The sequence below is a fragment of the Tamandua tetradactyla genome, chromosome 6, assembly GCF_023851605.1.
Source record: "Tamandua tetradactyla isolate mTamTet1 chromosome 6, mTamTet1.pri, whole genome shotgun sequence".
Taxonomy (NCBI): Eukaryota; Metazoa; Chordata; class Mammalia; order Pilosa; family Myrmecophagidae; genus Tamandua; species Tamandua tetradactyla.
The window spans coordinates 178,367,284-178,385,286 of record NC_135332.1 but is presented as its reverse complement, the minus strand read 5'-3'; the positions used below and the strand labels follow the sequence as shown (position 1 = coordinate 178,385,286).

At 50.6% G+C, this 18,003-nt stretch overlaps 1 protein-coding gene across 7 annotated transcripts in view; it reads left to right on the top strand.

Annotated features, from left to right (window-relative positions):
• Positions 1-17,418, top strand: part of ZFAT (zinc finger and AT-hook domain containing) — a 271,981-nt gene extending 254,563 nt beyond the window's left edge. For 6 of the 7 annotated variants that reach the window (XM_077167742.1, XM_077167743.1, XM_077167746.1 and 3 more), the window contains one exon: positions 15,032-17,413. In XM_077167742.1, the coding sequence (XP_077023857.1) occupies positions 15,032-15,391 (360 nt within the window). In that variant the 3' untranslated portion in view covers positions 15,392-17,413. Of the gene's footprint in view, positions 1-15,031 lie in introns of all 7 variants that reach the window. The other variant, XM_077167748.1, reaches the window with a different exon arrangement.
• Positions 17,419-18,003: the final 585 nt, after the last annotated feature.

Below are 18,003 nucleotides of genomic sequence, written 5' to 3'. Positions count from 1 at the left end.
TGGGACTTGGCTCTGCCTTAGTTCTCTCTGCCTCTGTGCCTGGTCCCAGCCCTGCACATCAGTGGGTCACACTTGGAGGTGTTGATCTTGACCATGGCTGTGGCGCTGGCATTCCGAGTCCTGGCTTCTTCCCCCAAACGCTAAGGGCTGGATCAGAGTAGCCGCCCCGTGGGACCTGCCCTGCGTAGAGCAGGAGTGCCGGTGAGGGGAGACCCTGGCGTGGCTTCACTGCCCTTCCCTTTCAGGGACAAGAGTGACACTGGAGAGAGGGCTGTGTCCCAAGACACAGTTCAATAAATAGGTCCCTGTTCAACTCAAACATGGACTTGAGAGGTGAAGGTGCCTGAAGCAGAACCATCTCTGGGAGGTGGCCCCGTGGCTGAGAGGATGGGGCAGCGGTGCTGGTGGCTCCCCCCAAAACCTAAAGGGTGTCCCTGTCTGAGGAGACCCATCAGATGAGTCTGCCCCGCAGGGAAGGCAGCCACTGTCTCTGCCCTGACGAGGGTGACAGATCAGGGGAGGATGCCAGGAGATACGGGCAGCGTCTACACGGAGAGGCGCTGGTAGCAGTTTTCATTCCAAAGGGTTAAAACCTGAGGGGTATTAAACTGATGCCATCTGAGAAGCATCATTCTGGAAAGTTTCCTAAACATCATTAAGAAAAGCGAGTGCAGAGGCTTATGTTTCTTTCTTCATCGCTTACTTATGTGCTGAAAGCCAAGTTCAAATACTGTGCCCCTTCCTTGGCCTTACCCGAAGGATGCGTGGACATTCCAGGGCCCCACCACACCAGGCCGTGTTTGTGGGTAGCTGAGCTCTCCAGGACTGCGGCCTCTTTCGGGGACCCGAGCTCCCCGGCACGAAGCGGGGGGGTTCCACACCGTGGTTTGCGCCGTCTGTTGAAGCTGCTCGCACAGTGCTGTGAGAGCTCAGGCTGAGAGGTGCGGTTCTGATGTGTTAGTGCTTCCGCCCTCGGTTTTAAAAGATGTTGTCTGAAACGCCCGGCTTTTTGAGCCTTCCCTTTCTCTCTTGCTGCTTCTGGGGCTTGCGGCTGTGAGGTTGTCCTTCAGTCCCTTAGCAGGCCTTTGCCTGTCCTCGTGCCACACCCTTGAACGTGCCTCGGCTCTTGTGATGTCCCGAGGAGGGTGGTGGTTGCTGGGGCTTCTGGCAGGGGACAGTGTGTAAGGGGCTCGGGCTGGCGGCCGGGCCGCGGGGCCCCCACCCTCTGTCCAGGGCTCTCCCTGGGGGGCAGCCCAGCTCCTCCCATCTCTGTCCCATGGGCTGGGCCTGTGGAGCAAGTGCTGTCCCCGTCTCTGCCACACTGGAGCAGTGTTTGTGAGCATCTGAGGCAGGGGCACTTGGCATAGGAGTCCATCAGTATGCTGTTGTGACGTGGAAAGTGGAAGAATGGGGTCAAGTGCCAGAGGCTAGTGGGGGCGGGGGGGGGGCGCAGGCCTCCTGGGGGCCGGGAGGGGGAGGGCCTCCTGGGGGCCGGGAGGGGGAGGGCCTCCTGGGGGCCGGGAGGGGGAGGGCCTCCTGGGGGCCGGGAGGGGTGGGCCTCCTGGGGGCCTGGAGGGGGAGGGCCTCCTGGGGGCCTGGAGGGGGAGGGCCTCCTGGGGGCCGGGAGGGGGCGGGCCTCCTGGGGGCCGGGATGGGGAGGGCCTCCTGGCATTGCATCCCCTCCTGGCCAGCCCTGCACTGGAAGGAGGGCTGAGGGGACTCCACCAAGGCACCAGGATGCCCTCGGGGAGATGCTGGGGAGGCTGGAGGGGCCCCCTGGGGTGTCTTCTCCTCTCCACCGAGGCCATCCCCCTAGAAGTCAGGGAATGATGCTCTCAGGGTGTGGTAAAGAGGAAACAATACACTAAAATGCTCAGCACGGCCTCTAGCGCAGCCAACACTCCCTGTTGTCCCTGCGTGGGTGCCCGCTGCTCTCGTCCATCCTCCACGGTAGCCCCCAGGCGGGACAGGGTGGCGGCTCCCGGGCTGGCCCCCTCTGGGTGCCCTGGTGGCTGGTGTAGCTGGAAACCCTCACCGCTGTGTGGTTCGGGGCATCCTGCAGGCCAGGTGGGGAACCCCAGTGTGCCCAGGGGCTAGTACTCTCTGAATCTTGGCCCCTCAGAGTGGAGTGAGGGATGGACCCTCAGGGGCTTGCGGAGCCTCCTCCGTGCTGACGTGCCGGCCTCCCTCTCCCCCAATCCGTGGGCTGCTTGGCAGGCAGCACTGCAGCGGCCCCACAGCGTTCTCTTTATCACTTTGTGAAAAGGTGCCATCGAGGGTCTCCCAGCAGCCGAGGGTGGGTGCTGAGCTGGCCGGACGGGCGGCCTGGGCTGCCTGAGGAGCTGCAGGTTTGCGGGGGGCCCGCAGGGCGAGCCCAGCACCGGGTGCACCCTCTCCCAGGGCAGCCGCCTGCGCTAGGGGACTCGGGGAGTTTTCTTGGAAGTTGGGAGGGAGAAAGTGTAGCCTACCGGCGGGGACTTCTGCAGAGCCGGCAGGGAGTGCGTGGGGCATCAGGAGAGGGCAGGACAGGGCGTGGAGTGGGCGAAAAGCCGGTGAGCGAGGCCGTTAGAGAGGGGTCCGCTGCCTGGTGCCTCCGTCTGTGCTCGCTGAATGAGGGGGCAGGCGAGGTGGACGCCAGGGGAGACGTGACATGTCGATGGGATGTCCGTCAGCTCGGATTAGCCCAGCAGAGTGGCCGCCCAGCGAGGAGCTGGTCCCCGTCCGGGAAGAGCACTTGAGGCGGAGGCGATTGCTGCGCGCGGCGCACAATTTAGAGGGTGATTTGTCTAGTCCCACGGGTTAAGGTTTCCTATTAGGCGCTCTGTGCTGCTAATAATTTAGCTGAGAGATGTGTTACGTGCAGCATTTGGGGAAACGGAGTAGCCATCTCAGAGGATAATAACGTTGTGAAAGCTATACTCTTTCTCCCGCAGAGAACAATCTTAAGCCTGCGCTAATAGATCAAGCTGCTAGAGTGTGATCGTTTTGAACAAAGAGATGGTTGGGAGTTATACAGCCAGCCATGAACGGATTGGGACAAGTGAAAGTGATAATTTAATCCTGATGCTTCGTCACTGTCACCCTGGAGGCAGCTGCTGAAGGTCTCTGGACTTGGGCTCACCCAGACCAAGTTCCTGATTTTGCTTCTTTCCAGCTGTTTGCCCTTAGACGGGTCACTGGACACTCGGAGGCTGTGTCCATATTTCTGGTTGAACAGAAATGTCCAGACCACGAAGCTGTGTGTACACGGTCGGGATGTGGTGTGGGAGAATGTCAGTCACCACACGAGCTGGGTGGATGTCAGGTCCTGTGGGGAGAGGAAAGAGCATGATTTGCAAAAACTGGATAAAAACCAACAGATTGTGAATCCTGTAACACTTGAAATGCGTGAAGACGCAGCTCGCTCTTTGCAGAAAGCTTTATAAACCCCTCTGCAAGGCAACCACCCTCCCTCCTAAATCTCTTTATGTAACAGCAAATGTGCTCCGCGGGAATGGGAGCGTGGGAGCGGAGCCGGGGCCGGCGGGCTGGAGCTGGGAGGGACTGGGGCCTGTGGCCGGCTGGGGCCTGGGGGCCGGACTGCTGCCGGGGCGTGGCACACCCAGGGAAGGGCAGAGCTGCTGCGTGACACACTGCACACCTGCGTGGAAACCCAAACCCTGGCTCCACTGCTTTGTCTGCTGAATTAAGCCAAAAGGACAGGACTTGGGAACTTTATTGGTTTCCCTATAAATTAGCAGTGGATGGATTTAATGGTGATTTCTGTTGAACAAAACCTTAGAACTGAGATTAGAAAACAAAACAAAACAAATGAAGAAAAGTTATCTTTAAATAGCCTTAATACTTAAAAAAAAGTAATAATGTGCAGAAAACCTAAATACTTAGAGGGATATAAGCAAAGTGTAATGCTCAGTAAGTCCTAACTTCTCGTTTGGGTACGTTTTGATTCATAAAGTGCTGCAGATCAAATGCCGCAGCCGTTCATTGAAACCCTTCCTTCCTCCCTGCTGGTAAAACATTCCCCGCTGGTGAGAGGCTCTTCACGGTCTGGCTGCCGGCCTCCCCTGGGCCTCCCCTGGCCCCCCTTCCCCTGCCCATCAATTTTGCACCATCCTGCTCATTATCCATTTCACGGGCACCCCGAGAACCTCCTCCAGGTGGCAGGGAGTGGGCGTGTGGACGTGTGGGCCGGGGCTCGGGGCCGGGGCTCGGGGCCGGGGCCTGGACCCCCAGGGTGCGGAAGCCTTGACAGAGCTGAGGGGCCCAGAGGCAGAGTCCAGGGTGGAGACACAGGAATCTTCCGGGTTGGCACATGAGTAGAAGGAGAAGCAGTGGAAGACTCTGGAATCTGGGAGAGGGCTTGGAGTAAACAGCGGAGTACTGTGGGAGTCAGAGATGACGGGGCCTCATGGAGGAAAGCTGAGCTCAGGGTTGGGGCAGCAGTTTGGACGGCACAGAATGTTCTGGAACCCAGTGGGTTTGGTGATTGGGCGGTGCCGGTGGCCTTGGCAGGCCGTCTGGTTCTGCTGCTCTCTCGCTCTCATCGTTCTGCCTGCAGTGCCTTCGCCACCAGGGTCCGTGGCGGGCAGTGCCACCGCCCACGAAACGTCCCTGGGCCCCGGGGTCTCTGCTGTCTTCCAGGGCAGGCTCAGAGAACTCGGGGAGTGTCGGGAGTGGGAGGTCAGAGGCCGGGGCAGGGCTCCTCATGTCCTTGGCACTGCCTGTCGCCCTTGTCAGCACCCGGGCACGTGGTGCTTGTTGTCTAAACCGGAAGCCGCTTAGCCAGTGGGAAATTTCTGCCGGTGTCTGTTCCTTGTCTTAGGCCCTCATGAAATCGCTGTGTCCAAGTATGGACTCGTGCCCGTGAGTGTGTCGTAAAGCTTGTGTGTCCGTTCATCTGTCCATACGCATCCCATCGTCCTTTCACCCAGAGGGTGGGAAGCTGGTGTGCGCGTGTGTGGTCCCAGGACCTTGCGTAAATCACTGCCCATTCCCTCTCCTTTTCCTTTGTGTAGAATTTCCTGTTGGTGAAGAGAAAAACATTTATTGTTTATTCCCTCCCTTGTGCAAGTTTCTGCCAGGCACACTCTTTCAGAGTGAAATAAATCAATATTTACTTCTGAAGTCCTGGTTCACGTTTTCCCAGTTAAGTGAAATTCAAACAGACAGAAAAGTAGAAAAAAGGTCTTGGCTCACTCTAGAAAAACAGGTAACACTAAATGTATTAATAGTCTCCCCTTGGCATGGCACCTAGCCTCTGAATTCTGTCAGCCCAGGTTAGAAGTCCCTCCGCATCCTTAGAAGGAAGGGCCGCCCTGTTCAGCCCACCCTTTCTGCTCATGGGGCTGGTAGGAGACCCTTGGAAGGCAGGTGGGCCCTTCCCCGAGAGAGCGTGCAGTGGTCTGGGACAGGCGGGGATCACAGGCCCTCCCACCAGGCGCGAGCTGGAAGACAGGTCAGGGCGTGGTGAGGGGGTCCCGAGGTGCCTGAGCCCACCACCACCTGGCACCCGCCACCCTCCTTTCCCGGGAGCCGGGTCCTCTGGTCTCTGGACCCCCAGCCCTGCTCTGCCATGGCCCCCGCCCCACACACCTTCTCTTTTCTCTGTTTAAATTTTATTGTGGTAACATAACATTTGCAATTTAAACCATTTTTAAGTGTGTGATTCAGGGGGATTAATTACATTTCAGGGTGTCGTGCTACTAGCACCACCATCTTTCTCCCCAGAGGAAACTCTGTACTTGCCAAGTGTCAACCCCCTGCCCCCTCCTGGGCCGCCATGCCCACTCCAAGCCCCCCATATCGAGCTCCCCCGTGCACTGAGCATCCCTCTGTCGAGCCCCCCTCTGTCGAGTACCTCCTGCACCAAGTACTCCTTCTTGAGCCCTGAAGCAAGTGGTGCCATCACCATTTGCCCCGGGACCATCCCACTGGACTTGAGCTCTTTTGAGGGACCACAGCCCTCTGCTGTGCCATTCCTTCAGTGCCACCACGGCAGCTGCACCCTGGGTGGCCGACATTTGACAGATCTTGAGCACTTGCTGTGTGCCAGGCTGCAGGCACAACCCTGGGCAAATGGCACTGGCAAGACAGGCACAGTCTCTCCTCTGCATGGTCCTTGGCCAGGTTGTAGGTGTTTGCTGGGTGAGTGGACAATTGAGCTAGCACAGCAGCCCTCAGGCAGCAGGTGCTCAAGGACGCACTGGATGGACAAGTGAAGGCTTCAAAAGGCAGCAGTACATGACACATCCACTCTGCACACAGAACCTCCTTAACTCTCCAGCAATCCTGCAAAGTGGGCATTTTAGTTCCCCACATATAGATGACAGAACTGAGGGTAGAGGGGGAGGCACTGTGCCCAGGTGGAGGGGAGCTCCATATTTGGGTGGAGGGGGAGCTCTGTGCCCGGGTGGAGGAGGAGCATTGTGTCTGGGTGGAGAGGGGCACCATGCTCAAGTGGAGGGGAGCATTGTACCCGGGTGGAGGGAGCACTTTGCCCAGAGGAGGGGAGCACTCTATCCGGTGGAGGGAGCATTATGCCCGGAGGAGGGGCACATCATGCTCAGGCCTCCCACATGTAGTGGGGCTGATGTTTGACCCCTGGTAGGCAGAACATGTGGTGCTCTTCCCACCTTGTGGCTGGGACCCAACTGGGAAGCACAGGGCCCCCTGCCATCTCTTCATCCTTGAGAATTCTCATTCTCTGGCAAAACAATCCCTGGTTCTTTTTTTTTTTTATTAATTAAAAAAATTAACAAACCAAATAAAACATCAACATATATAGTCAGTAATTCACAATATCATCACTTAGTTGCATATTCATCATTTCTTAGAACATTTGCATTAATTCAGAAAAAGAAAAAGACAATAGAAAAAAATAAAAAGAACACAGAAAAGAAAAAAAAAAGATTATACCTACCATACCCCTTACCCCTCGCTTTCATTGATCACTAGCATTTCAAACTAAATTTATTTTAGCATTTATTCCCCCTATTATTTATTTTTATTCCATATGTTCTACTCGTTTGTTGACAAGGTAGATAAAAGGAGCATCAGACACAAGGTTTTCACAATCACACAGTCACATTGTAAAAGCTATATCATTATTCAATCATCCTCAAGAAACATGGCTACTGGAACACAGCTCTACATTTTCAGGCAGTTCCCTCCAGCCTCCGCATTACATCTTGAATAACAAGATGATATCTACTTAATGCATAAGAATAACCTCCAGGATAACCTCTTGACTCTGGACTCTGTTTGGAATCTCTCAGCCATTGACACTTTGTCACATTTCATTCTTCCTGCTTTTGGTTGAAAAGGTTTTCTCAATCCCTTGATGCTGAGTCTCAGCTCACTCTAGGATCTCTGTCCTACGTTGCCAGGAAGGTCCACACCCCTGGGAGTCATGTCCCACGTAGACAGGGGAAGGGTGGTAAGATTGCTTGTCGTGTTGGCTGGAGAGAGAGGCCACATCTGAGCAACAAAAGAGGCTCTCTTAGGGGTGACTGTTAGGCCTAATTTTAAGTAGACTTGACCTATCCTTTTTGGAGTTAAGTTTCATTTGAACAAACCCCAGGCTGACTGGGGGCTCAGCCTATAGCTTTGGTTGTCCACACTGCTTGTAAGAATATCAAGAATTCAACTTGGGGAAGTTGAATTTCTCCCTGTTCTCACCATTCCCCAAAGGGGGCTTTGCAAATACTTTTCCACTCACTGATCGAATCACTCTGAGATTCATCGGGGCATCACTCTGGACAAACCAACAAAATCTCATGTCCTACCTGAGATTCCAAGTACTTATGGTGTTCAATCAAACTATCTACATAAGTTATATTAGGAAATGCACTAGTCAAAATATAAATTTTGTAACAAACATTTTTTGCTTTAGTCTCACACATAAGGTGATATTTTAAAATATTAATTACCATCTATTTTCAGCACCCTGCAGTAATGACATTCCTTTGTTCTTCCTCATGCAAAAACATTTTTAAAATTTGTACATTTAGTCACTATTATTATACACTCTAGGCATTCCTAGATTATACCATCTCGATCTTTAACATCTATCTTTCTTTCTGATTACATTTATGTCCCCAGCCCTCCTCCCTCTATCATTCTCACATGCAGCTTCATTCAGTCTTTTAACATAATTGTATTACAATTAGGTAGTATTGCGCTGTCCATTTCTGAGTTTTTGTGTCCAGTCCTGTTGCACAGTCTGTATCCCTTCAGCTCCAGTTACCCAATATCTTACCCTATTTCTATCTCCTGATGGTCTCTGTTACCACCAAAATATTCCAAGTTTATTCACTAATGTCAGTTCATATCAGTGAGACCATACAGCATTTGTCCTTTTGTTTTTGGCTAGTCTCACTCAGCATAATATTCTTAAGGTCCATCCATGTTGTTAATATACTTCATAACTTTATCCTGTCTTAAAGCTGCATAATATTCCATCCTAAGTATATACCATAGTTTGTTTAGCCACTCGTCTGTTGATGGATATTTTGGCTGTTTCCATTCTCTTTGCAATTGTAAATAATGCTACTATAAACATCGGTGTGCAAATGTCCGTTTGTGTCTTTGCCCATATGTCCTCTGAGTAGATACCTAGCAATGGTATTGCTGGGTCATATGGCAATTCTATATTCAGCTTTTTGAGGAACTGCCAAACTGCCTTCCACAGCAGTTGCACCATTTGACATTCCCACCAACAGTGAATAAGTGTGCCTCTTTCTCCACATCCTCTCCAGCACTTGCATTTTCTGTTTTGTTGACAATGGCCATGCTAGTGGGTGTGAGATGATATCTCAATGTGGTTTTGATTTGCATTTCTCTAATGGTCAGGGATGTTGAGCATCTCTTCATGTGCCTTTTGGCCATTTGTATTTCTTCTTCTGAGAAGTATCTGTTCAAGTCTTTTTCCCATTTTGTAAATGGATTGGTTGTCTTTTTGTTGTTGAGTTGAAAAATCTCTTTATAAATTCTGGATACTAGACCTTTGTCTGATATGTCATTTCCAAATATTGTCTCCCATTGTGTAGGCTGTCTTTTTACTTTCTTGATGAAGTTCTTTGATGCGCAAAAGTGTTTAATTTTGAGGAGTTCCCATTTATTTCTTTCTTCAGTGCTCTTGCTTTGGGTGTAAGGTCTATAAAACCGCCTCCAATTATAAGATTTATAAGATATTCCCCTACATTTTCCTCTAACTGTTTTATGTTTAGATCTTTGATCCATTTTTAGTTAACTTTTGTATAGGGTGTGAGATATGGGTCCTCTCTCATTCTTTTGCATATGGATATCCAGTTCTCCAGGCACCATTTATTGAAGAGACTGTTCTGTCCCAGGTGAGTTGGCTTGACTGCCTTATCAAAAATCAAATGTCCATAGATGAGAGGATCTATATCTGAACACTCTGTTCGATTCCATTGGTCAATATATCTATCTTTATGCCAGTACCATGCTGTTTTGACCACTGTGGCTTCATAATATGTCTTAAAGTCAGGCAGCGTGAGACCTCCAGCTTCGTTTTTTTTCCTCGAGATACTTTTAGCAATTCGGGGCACCCTGCCCTTCCAGATAAATTTGCTTATTGGTTTTTCTATTTCTGAAAAGTAAGTTGTTGGGATTTTGATTGGTATTGCATTGAATCTATAAATCAATTTAGGTAGAATTGACAACTGTATTTAGTCTTCCAATCCATGAACACGGTATGCCCTTCCATCTATTTAGGTCTTCCGTGATTTCTTTTAACAATTTCTTGTGGTTTTCTTTGTATAGGTCTTTTGTCTCTTTAGTTAAATTTATTCCTAAGTATTTTATTCTTTTAGTTGCAATTGTAACTGGAATTTGTTTCTTGATTTCCCCCTCAGATCGTTCATTACTAGTGTATAGAAACACTACAGATTTTTGAATGTTGATCTTGTAACCTGCCACTTTGCTGTACTCGTTTATTAGCTCTAGTAGTTTTGTTGTGGATTTTTCCGGGTTTTCGACGTATAGTATCATATTGTCTGCAAACAGTGATAGTTTTACTTCTTCCTTTCCAATTTTGATGCCTTGTATTTCTTTTTCTTGTCTAATTGCTCTGGCTAGAACCTCCAACACAATGTTGAATAATAGTGGTGATAATGGACATCCTTGTCTTGTTCCTGATCTTAGGGGGAAAGTTTTCAGTTTTTCCCCATTGAGGATGATGTTAGCTGTGGGTTTTTCATATATTCCGTTTATCATTTTAAGGAAGGTCCCTTGTATTCCTATCCTTTGAAGTGTTTTCAACAGGAAAGGATTTTGAATTATGTCAAATGCCTTCTCTGCATCAATTGAGATGATCATGTGATTTTTCTCCTTTGATTTGTTGATATGGTGTATTACATTAATTGATTTTCTTATGTTGAACCATCCTTGCATACCTGGGATAAATCCTACTTGGTCATGTTATATAAATCTTTTAATGTGTTGCAGGATTCGATTTGCTAGAATTTTATTGAGGATTTTTGCATCTACGTTCATTAGAGAGATTGGTCTGTAGTTTTCTTTTTTTGTAACATCTTTGTCTGGTTTTGGTATGAGGGTGATGTGATGTTGGCTTCATAGAATGAATTAGGTAGCTTTCCTCCCTCTTCAATTTTTTTGAAGAGTTTGAGCAGGATTGGTACTAATTCTTTCTGGAATGTTTGGTAGAATTCACATGTGAAGCCGTCTGGTCCTGGACTTTTCTTTTTGGGAAGCTTTTTAATGACTGATTCAATTTTTTTACTTGTGATTGGTTTGCTGAGGTCATCTGTTTCTTCTTGAGTCAAAGTTGATTGTTCATGCCTTTCTAGGAAGTTGTCCATTTCATCTACATTGTTGTATTTATTAGCATAAAGTTGTTCATAGTATCCTGTTATTACCTCCTTTATTTCTGTGGGGTCAGTGGTTATGTCTCCTCTTCCATTTCTGATCTTATTCATTTGCGTCCTCTCTCTTCTTCTTTTTGTCAATCTTGCTAAGGGCCCATCAATCTTATTGATTTTCCCATAGAACCAACTTCTGGTTTTATTGATTTTCTCAATTGTTTTCATGTTCTCAATTTCATTTATTTCTGCTGTAATCTTTGTTATTTCTTTCCTTTTGCTTGCTTTGGGGTTAGTTTGCTGTTCTTTCTCCAGTTCTTCCAAGTGGACAGTTAATTCCTGAATTTTTGCCCTTTCTTCTTTTTTGATATAGGCATTTAGGGCAATAAATTTCCCTCTTAGCACTGCCTTTGCTGTGTTCCATAGGATTTGATATGTTGTGTTTTCATTTTCATTTGCCTCAAGATATTTACTGATTTCTCTTGTAATTTTTTACTTGACCCACTGGTTGTTTAAGAGTGTGTTGTTGAGCCTCCACATATTTGTGAATTTTCTGGCGCTTTGCCTATTATTGATTTCCAACTTCATTCCTTTATGATCTGAGAAAGTGTTTTATATGATTTCAATCTTTTTAAATTTTTTGAGACTTGCTTTGTGACCCAGCATATGGTCTATCTTTGAGAATGATCCATGAGCACTTGAGAAAAAGGTGTATCCTGCTGTTGTGGGGTGTAATGTCCTATAAATGTCTGTTAAGTCTAGCTCATTTATTGTAATATTCAAATTCTCTCTTTATTGATCCTCTGTCTAGATGTTCTATCCAGTGATGACAGTGGGGAATTGAAGTCTCCAGCTATTATGGTAGATGTGTCTATTTTCCTTTTCAGTGTTTGCAGTGTTTGCCTCATGTATTTTGGGGCATTCTGGTTCGGTGCATAAATATTTATGATTGTTTTATCTTCGTGCTGAATTGTTCCTTTTATTAGTACATAGTATCCTTCTTTGTCTCTTTAACTGTTTTACGTTTGAAGTCTAATTTGTTGGGTATTAGTATAGCTACTCCTGCTCTTTTCTGGTTGTTATTTGCATGAAATATCTTTTCCCAACCTTTCACTTTCAACCTATGTTTATCTTTGGGTCTAAGATGTGTTTCCTGTAGACAGCATATAGAAGGATCCTGTTTTTTAATCCATTCTGCCAGTCTATGTCTTTTGATTGGGGAGTTCAATCCATTAACATTTAGTGTTATTACTGTATGGGTAGTTCTTTCTGCTGCCATTTTGCCTTTTGGATTTTATATATCATATCTAATTTTCCTTCTTTCTACACTCTTCTCCACGCCTCTTTCTTTTGTGTTTTCGTATCTGTCTCTAGTGCTCCCTTTAGTATTTCTTACAGAGCTGGTCTCTGGGTCACAAATTCTCTCAGTGATTTTTTGTCTGAAAATGTTTTAATTTCTCCCTCATTTTTGAAGGACGGTTTTGCTGGGTATAGAATTCTTGGTTGGCAGTTTTTCTCTTTTAGTAATTTAAATATATCATCGCACTGTCTTCTCGCCTCCATGGTTTCTGCTGAGAAATCTACACATAGTCTTATTGGGTTTCCCTTGTATGTGATGGATTGCTTTTCTCTTGCTGCTTTCAAGATCCTCTCTTTCTCTTTGACCTCTGACATTCTGATTAGTAAGTGTCTTGGAGAACGTCTATTTGGATCTATTCTCTTTGGGGTACGCTGCACTTCTTGGATCTGTAATTTTAGGTCTTTCATAAGAGTTGGGAAATTTTCAGTGATAATTTCCTCCATCAGTTTTTCTCCTCATTTTGCCTTCTCTTCTCCTTCTGGGACACCCACACACATATATTTGTGTGCTTCATATTATCATTCAATTCCCTGAGTCCCTGCTCATATTTTTCCATTTTTTTCCCTATAGTTTCTGTTTCTTGTCGGATTTCAGATGTTCCGTCCTCCATTTCATTAATCTTATCCTCTGTCTCTCGAAATCTACCATTATAGGTTTCCATTGTTTTTTTAATCTCTTCTACTGTATCTTTCATTCCCATAAATTCTGTGATTTGTTTTTTCAGACTTTCCATTTCTTCTTTTTGTTCATTCCTTGCCTTCTTCATATCCTCCCTCAATTCATTGATTCTGTTTGTATATTCTGAATTAATTGTTTCAGCTCTTGTATCTCATTTGAACTTTGGTTTGTTCCTTTGACTGGGCCATATCTTCAATTTTCCTGATGTGATTCGTTATTTTTTGCTGGAGTCTAGACATTTAATTACCTTAATTAGTTTATTCTGGAGATTGCTTTCACTTCTCTTACCTCGAGTTTTCTTGCTGGATGAATTTGTTGTCTCTCTGTTCTTTGACATTCAGTTCAGCTTTTTCTGGACCTCTAGCTTAGGTTTTGTTTAACAGAGGATAATTTTTCGGTTCTTGTTTTCTTGTTTCTTGCCCTGCTTGTATGGTGCCTTTTCCCTCCCCACCCTTAGGAGGGTCTGTGTAGGTGTTATAGACTCCAGCTGGGTTTTCCCGGACTAACCTGGCCTCCTATCAGGGGGAAGGAGTCACCTGCATCAGTTTTCCCTGAGGGTGAGACCCAGCAGGTTAAAAGACTTTCCTGTGAAGTCTCTGGACTCTGTTTTTCTTATCCTTCCCAGTATGTGGTGCTTGTCTGCCTGCAGGTCCCACCAGCATAGGATGATGCGGCACCTTTAACTTTGGCTGGGGGCATGGTGGAGACAGAGGAGAGGTTGTAGGCTGGTTTTAATGGCTTCAAATTACCAAGCCCTGGGGTCTGAATTCCTTGAGGGAGGGATTCCACCTGAATTGGGCTTCACCGCTCCCCTGGGGAAGGCACTGGCTCCAGACAATCCCTAAAGCAGCTTGTTTCTGCCTATGCCTGGGGCAGTTGCAGCCTGAGAAATCCTGCTGCTTAATCCAGAGGCAGTCAAGCCTTTGTATAAACACAGCCACAGAAACCTCTGTTTCTTTTCTTTTTTTCTTTTTCTGTTAGCCCAGTGAGCGACCTCCACTTTGACCAGGTTCACCTGAGCTGGGGGCCTATTTTTAGTAGTTAGAATTTGTTAATTAATTCCACAATTGGCATTTGGTTGGACTCAGCCCCGGCTGCTGGTAAATTTCCTTTCCTTTCCCCTCTGGGAAGCAGCCTGTGGGGGAGGGGCACCAGCCGCCACGGCTTTGGGAACTCACGGTTCTGGGGGCGCTCGCAGCTGGTCCAGCTGGTCCAGACTGGGGTATGCTGTGTGTCCGGTCACTATCGTGGCTCCGGGAGCTGTTCTGTACTGTTTCTGGTTATTTAGTAGTTGTTCTGGAGGACGAACTAAAACACGCACATTGCTAAGCCGCCATCTTGGTCACACCCCTAATAATCAATCCCTGGTTCTTTTGCCTCCTTCTGGGTTTGTTCTGGGTTGTTGAAGGTCTAAACCTTCAGTCATTGCTATGGCTCTCAGATATGAATTCTTCCTAAATCTTTCTCTTATTCTTGAGGCGCAGTCATTTGTCTTCTTGAGATCAAAGACGATTGTTCTTTCTAACAGCTCAGAGCCCCAAAAGTCAGTGTCATGGGGTGTTTGCACCCATGCAGTTGGCCTGGCCTGGCTCCTGCGGATGTGCCTGCCCAGCCTGGGCTGTTGGCAGCAGCGTCCTCCCCTCAGGTCAGGTCTTTCTGGCCAGGGCCTCCCATCCTTCCCAGCATGATACCGGCCATAGGACACTGGCTCAGGCTTCCTGAGGGTGTGGAAAGTAAAGGTAAGGAAAGCCTTGCCCACTTTCCTCAGCCAAAAGGACCAGCTATAAATTTCCAGGAGCTCCCCAGAAGCTGTTGCAGTAAATAACTTGCACGGTATCTTCTCATGCTCATGCTGAAGGCAACCCCAGGCCCCGGGAAGCCCTGCGTGGCAGCTTGACTTTGAGGAAAGAGCTCGGCTTTGGGTTTGGGCTCTGGTTCTGCCATTTCTGTAGCTGGAGACCCTGATCATGCTGCTCAGTGTCCGAGCTGCACACTCCTTGTCTGTGGCAGGTACAGAGCCTGCCCAGAGGGCAGCCACCAGTGGACAGGCCCTGCAACCCCCTGCCTGCCCCCTGAGCCCTCGTTGTAATTTTGTTCCCACTGATGGACCTGAGTGGGGCCTGCGTGACCCTTTTCTTGCCCCCTCCCCCAGGTCACGGACGAGGAGCCCAGCTCCAACCACACGGTCATGATCCAGGAGACCCTGCAGCAAGCCTCCGTGGAGCTGGCCGAGCAGCACCACTTGGTGGTGTCCTCTGACGACGTGGAGGGCATCGAGACGGTGACAGTGTACACGCAGGGCGGCGAGGCCTCGGAGTTCATCGTGTACGTGCAGGAGGCTGTGCAGGAAGCTGTGCAGGAGCCCGTGCAGGAGGCTGTGCAGGAAGCTGTGCAGGAGGCCGTGCAGGAGACTGTGCAGGATGTCACGCAGGAAGCTGTGCAGGAGCCTGCGCAGCCCGTTCCGCCCACACCGCCGCCAGCTGGGGAGCAGCAGCCTGCCCTGGAGCTCTAGAGCCCCTCAACTCTGCCTCCCCACCCCGTGCCTGGTGGGACACCCCGTGCCTGGTGGGACGCTCCCTGGCCTCAGCACCAGCAGCGCAGGACCCGGGCTCGACTTTCTCCCTCCCCCGGCACACATGCACGCACACATGCACACACACACACGTGCACGCACACATGCACACACACACACATGCACGCACACACACATGCACGCACATGCACACCCTCGCCCTGTAGCGTCTGCTTCTGGACAGACTTCAGCATCACAGCCCTGCACACGCCCCAGGCCACAGCGCCTTTGCTGCTTCCACGACTCCTGTCCCTCCGCGTCCTCCCAGAACCGCACCCCTGGCTGGGACCAGCCCGCAGCCCCACCTCGAAAGTGACCTTAGGAGAAAGGGGTGCCCCTGGGCTTCACCTCGACCTCCCCGTCCTCTGGCAGCCAGGACCCGTGCCACCAGGTGATGCCAGCAGGGCTCTAGGACCTATGACTGCTGCCCAGTGGGGGCCCAGCTTACCATCTTGGAATCCTTTTGTTTTAAAAGAAAAATGCACTTTCCACTGCCGGCCTCCTGCTCTAAGGAGGCGAGGGGGCTGGGAATAGCACACAGACCCCCACGTGCTTGTGCCCCTCCGTGGGGTGGGTGGTCCTTCTCCCTCCCTGGGCGGAGATCTTGGGTCTGCCCCCTCACCCCTCCCCCCCCAGACCCTCACACTGCGGACACTGAGGTGCAGTCCGGGGCGGCTGCCTGAGGATGGTGACTTTACTTCTGCCTCCTGGCCTCAGTCGTGGGGTCACGGCCAGCAGGAGCACGGCGGTGACCCTCTCTCCCCCGCCCCCGTTGTATCTGACAGGAGCAATAAACCACCACCAGACGCCTTCGTGCTGCGGTGCCGCTGTCGGGGCTCCCCGCCCAGGGGCTCCTGACTGGTTCCCTTCATTCACCATCCGTGGCAGCCCACCGGGGCTCCAGATCTATTTCCCTTGAGAAACTTCCTTCACATCTTACGGTGCTATGTGAACATAAATGTGCAGACAGCTCAATGCAGGACTCTGGTCGAAGAGGGGAGTTCCCAGCCCCATGTCCTTGCCCCCCACCCCCACAGTACATACCTTTTGCTCCCACCTCTTTTGGGGAAGCTTAAAATCTACTTCCCGAATTCAAGGAGGAAAGTGGTTTTGTGCTCCAAGCGAGAAATGGAGGGAGTGTGTCTGGCATTCAAGAGGCAGGAGGGGTGCCCCTGCCCCCAGAGGAGCTGGGCAGCTTTGCAGGCGGGTGGCCATGGCCAGGGTTGGCAAACCGGGCAGGATTCGCAGGCGTGGGGATAGGGAGGGGGGAGGAGGTCACCTGTGAGAAAGAGGAACAGAGGAGCACAGCTGGAGGTGGGGCGCAGGCCGGGAAGCGAGGGGCAGCCAGAGCCAGACCATGCTGGAGAGCAGGAGCCTGGGGCCGGGTTTTCACTTCATTCGGTAAACTGGGGAGGCAGTAGCCATTTCCTAAAGCTGGGGTGAGGAGGGCAGAGTGGTGATCCCTAGAGGGCATCTCTCTAGGTGTCAGTGGTCAGTGGTGAAAGGGTTTGGTGTCCACTGGGAGGCGGTGAGCCGGGCCTCACGCCCAGCACCATCATTCCTTCGCTGAGTGACACTGGCGTGGGGCTAGGCCTGGGCGCTGGGTCCCTCCCCTCAGAAGAGGGTGATGGCAGCTGCCGACTCCTGTGGCTGTGGAGAGGATTAACTGAGCAGAGCGTGAGGCCCTCCGGGTAGCTGCACATGCCCAGCCCTCTGGGAATGCCGGTGGTTATTTGCATGACCGGACATGAGGGCACACACATGGCTGTGCCAAGGCCCGTCCTCCAGGAGGCAGCAGCCGTGAGGGCAAGGCGGGAACTGGGTGCATGCTGGGGGGACTCGCTGCATATGCAGGGGCTCTGGGGAGGCCGCGGGAGGGGCCCACGCTCCGTCAGGCCAACTTTAGGGGGCTGCCTTGAAAGGTGGACGCAATTATTTCTGAGACTCGCCACTGTGGGCCACTCCTTTGCATCCTCAGTGATCCTGAAATCATCAGGGGACCTTCTTCCTCTATTCATAACTCCCCCCCCCCCCCCAGGAGAATTAGAGCCAGGGGACCTGGTGTGGTGTGGACGCTGGCTCCCACTGCTCCTCCCAAAGAGGGGAGGGGAGAAGGGAGAAAAGCCTGGAAGGGGGGCCGCCAGGGCCCTGTGCTGGGAGGCTGTGCGGGCCGCATGGGCTTCCTGCTTCCACACTCAGGGGCCCGGGTGCGCCCGCTGCTTGACCCCCAGCAGCCTCCTCATCTCCAAGGTGGGGCGGTTTCACCCCGCTGCCTGGCTGGTGGCAGCCCATGTGGCAGCTCCCCGCTGCCTCGCTCCTGGGAAGAGCTCATTAAATAGCATTTCCCTTCCTGCTGGGGCTTCCTGGACGAGGCAGTGACAGATGGCAGCTCGTGGAGGATGTTTGCCTGGGTGCTCCCCTGTTCCCCCGCTGTCTTCTGGCCCCACCCCTCCCTCGTTGTCCCCTTTCTCCCTCTGATCGGCTGGCCGTGGGGCCCCACAGGCATGGTGTGACCCCGCCAGTGGGCCAGGCACGGGGTTGGGAACTGGGAC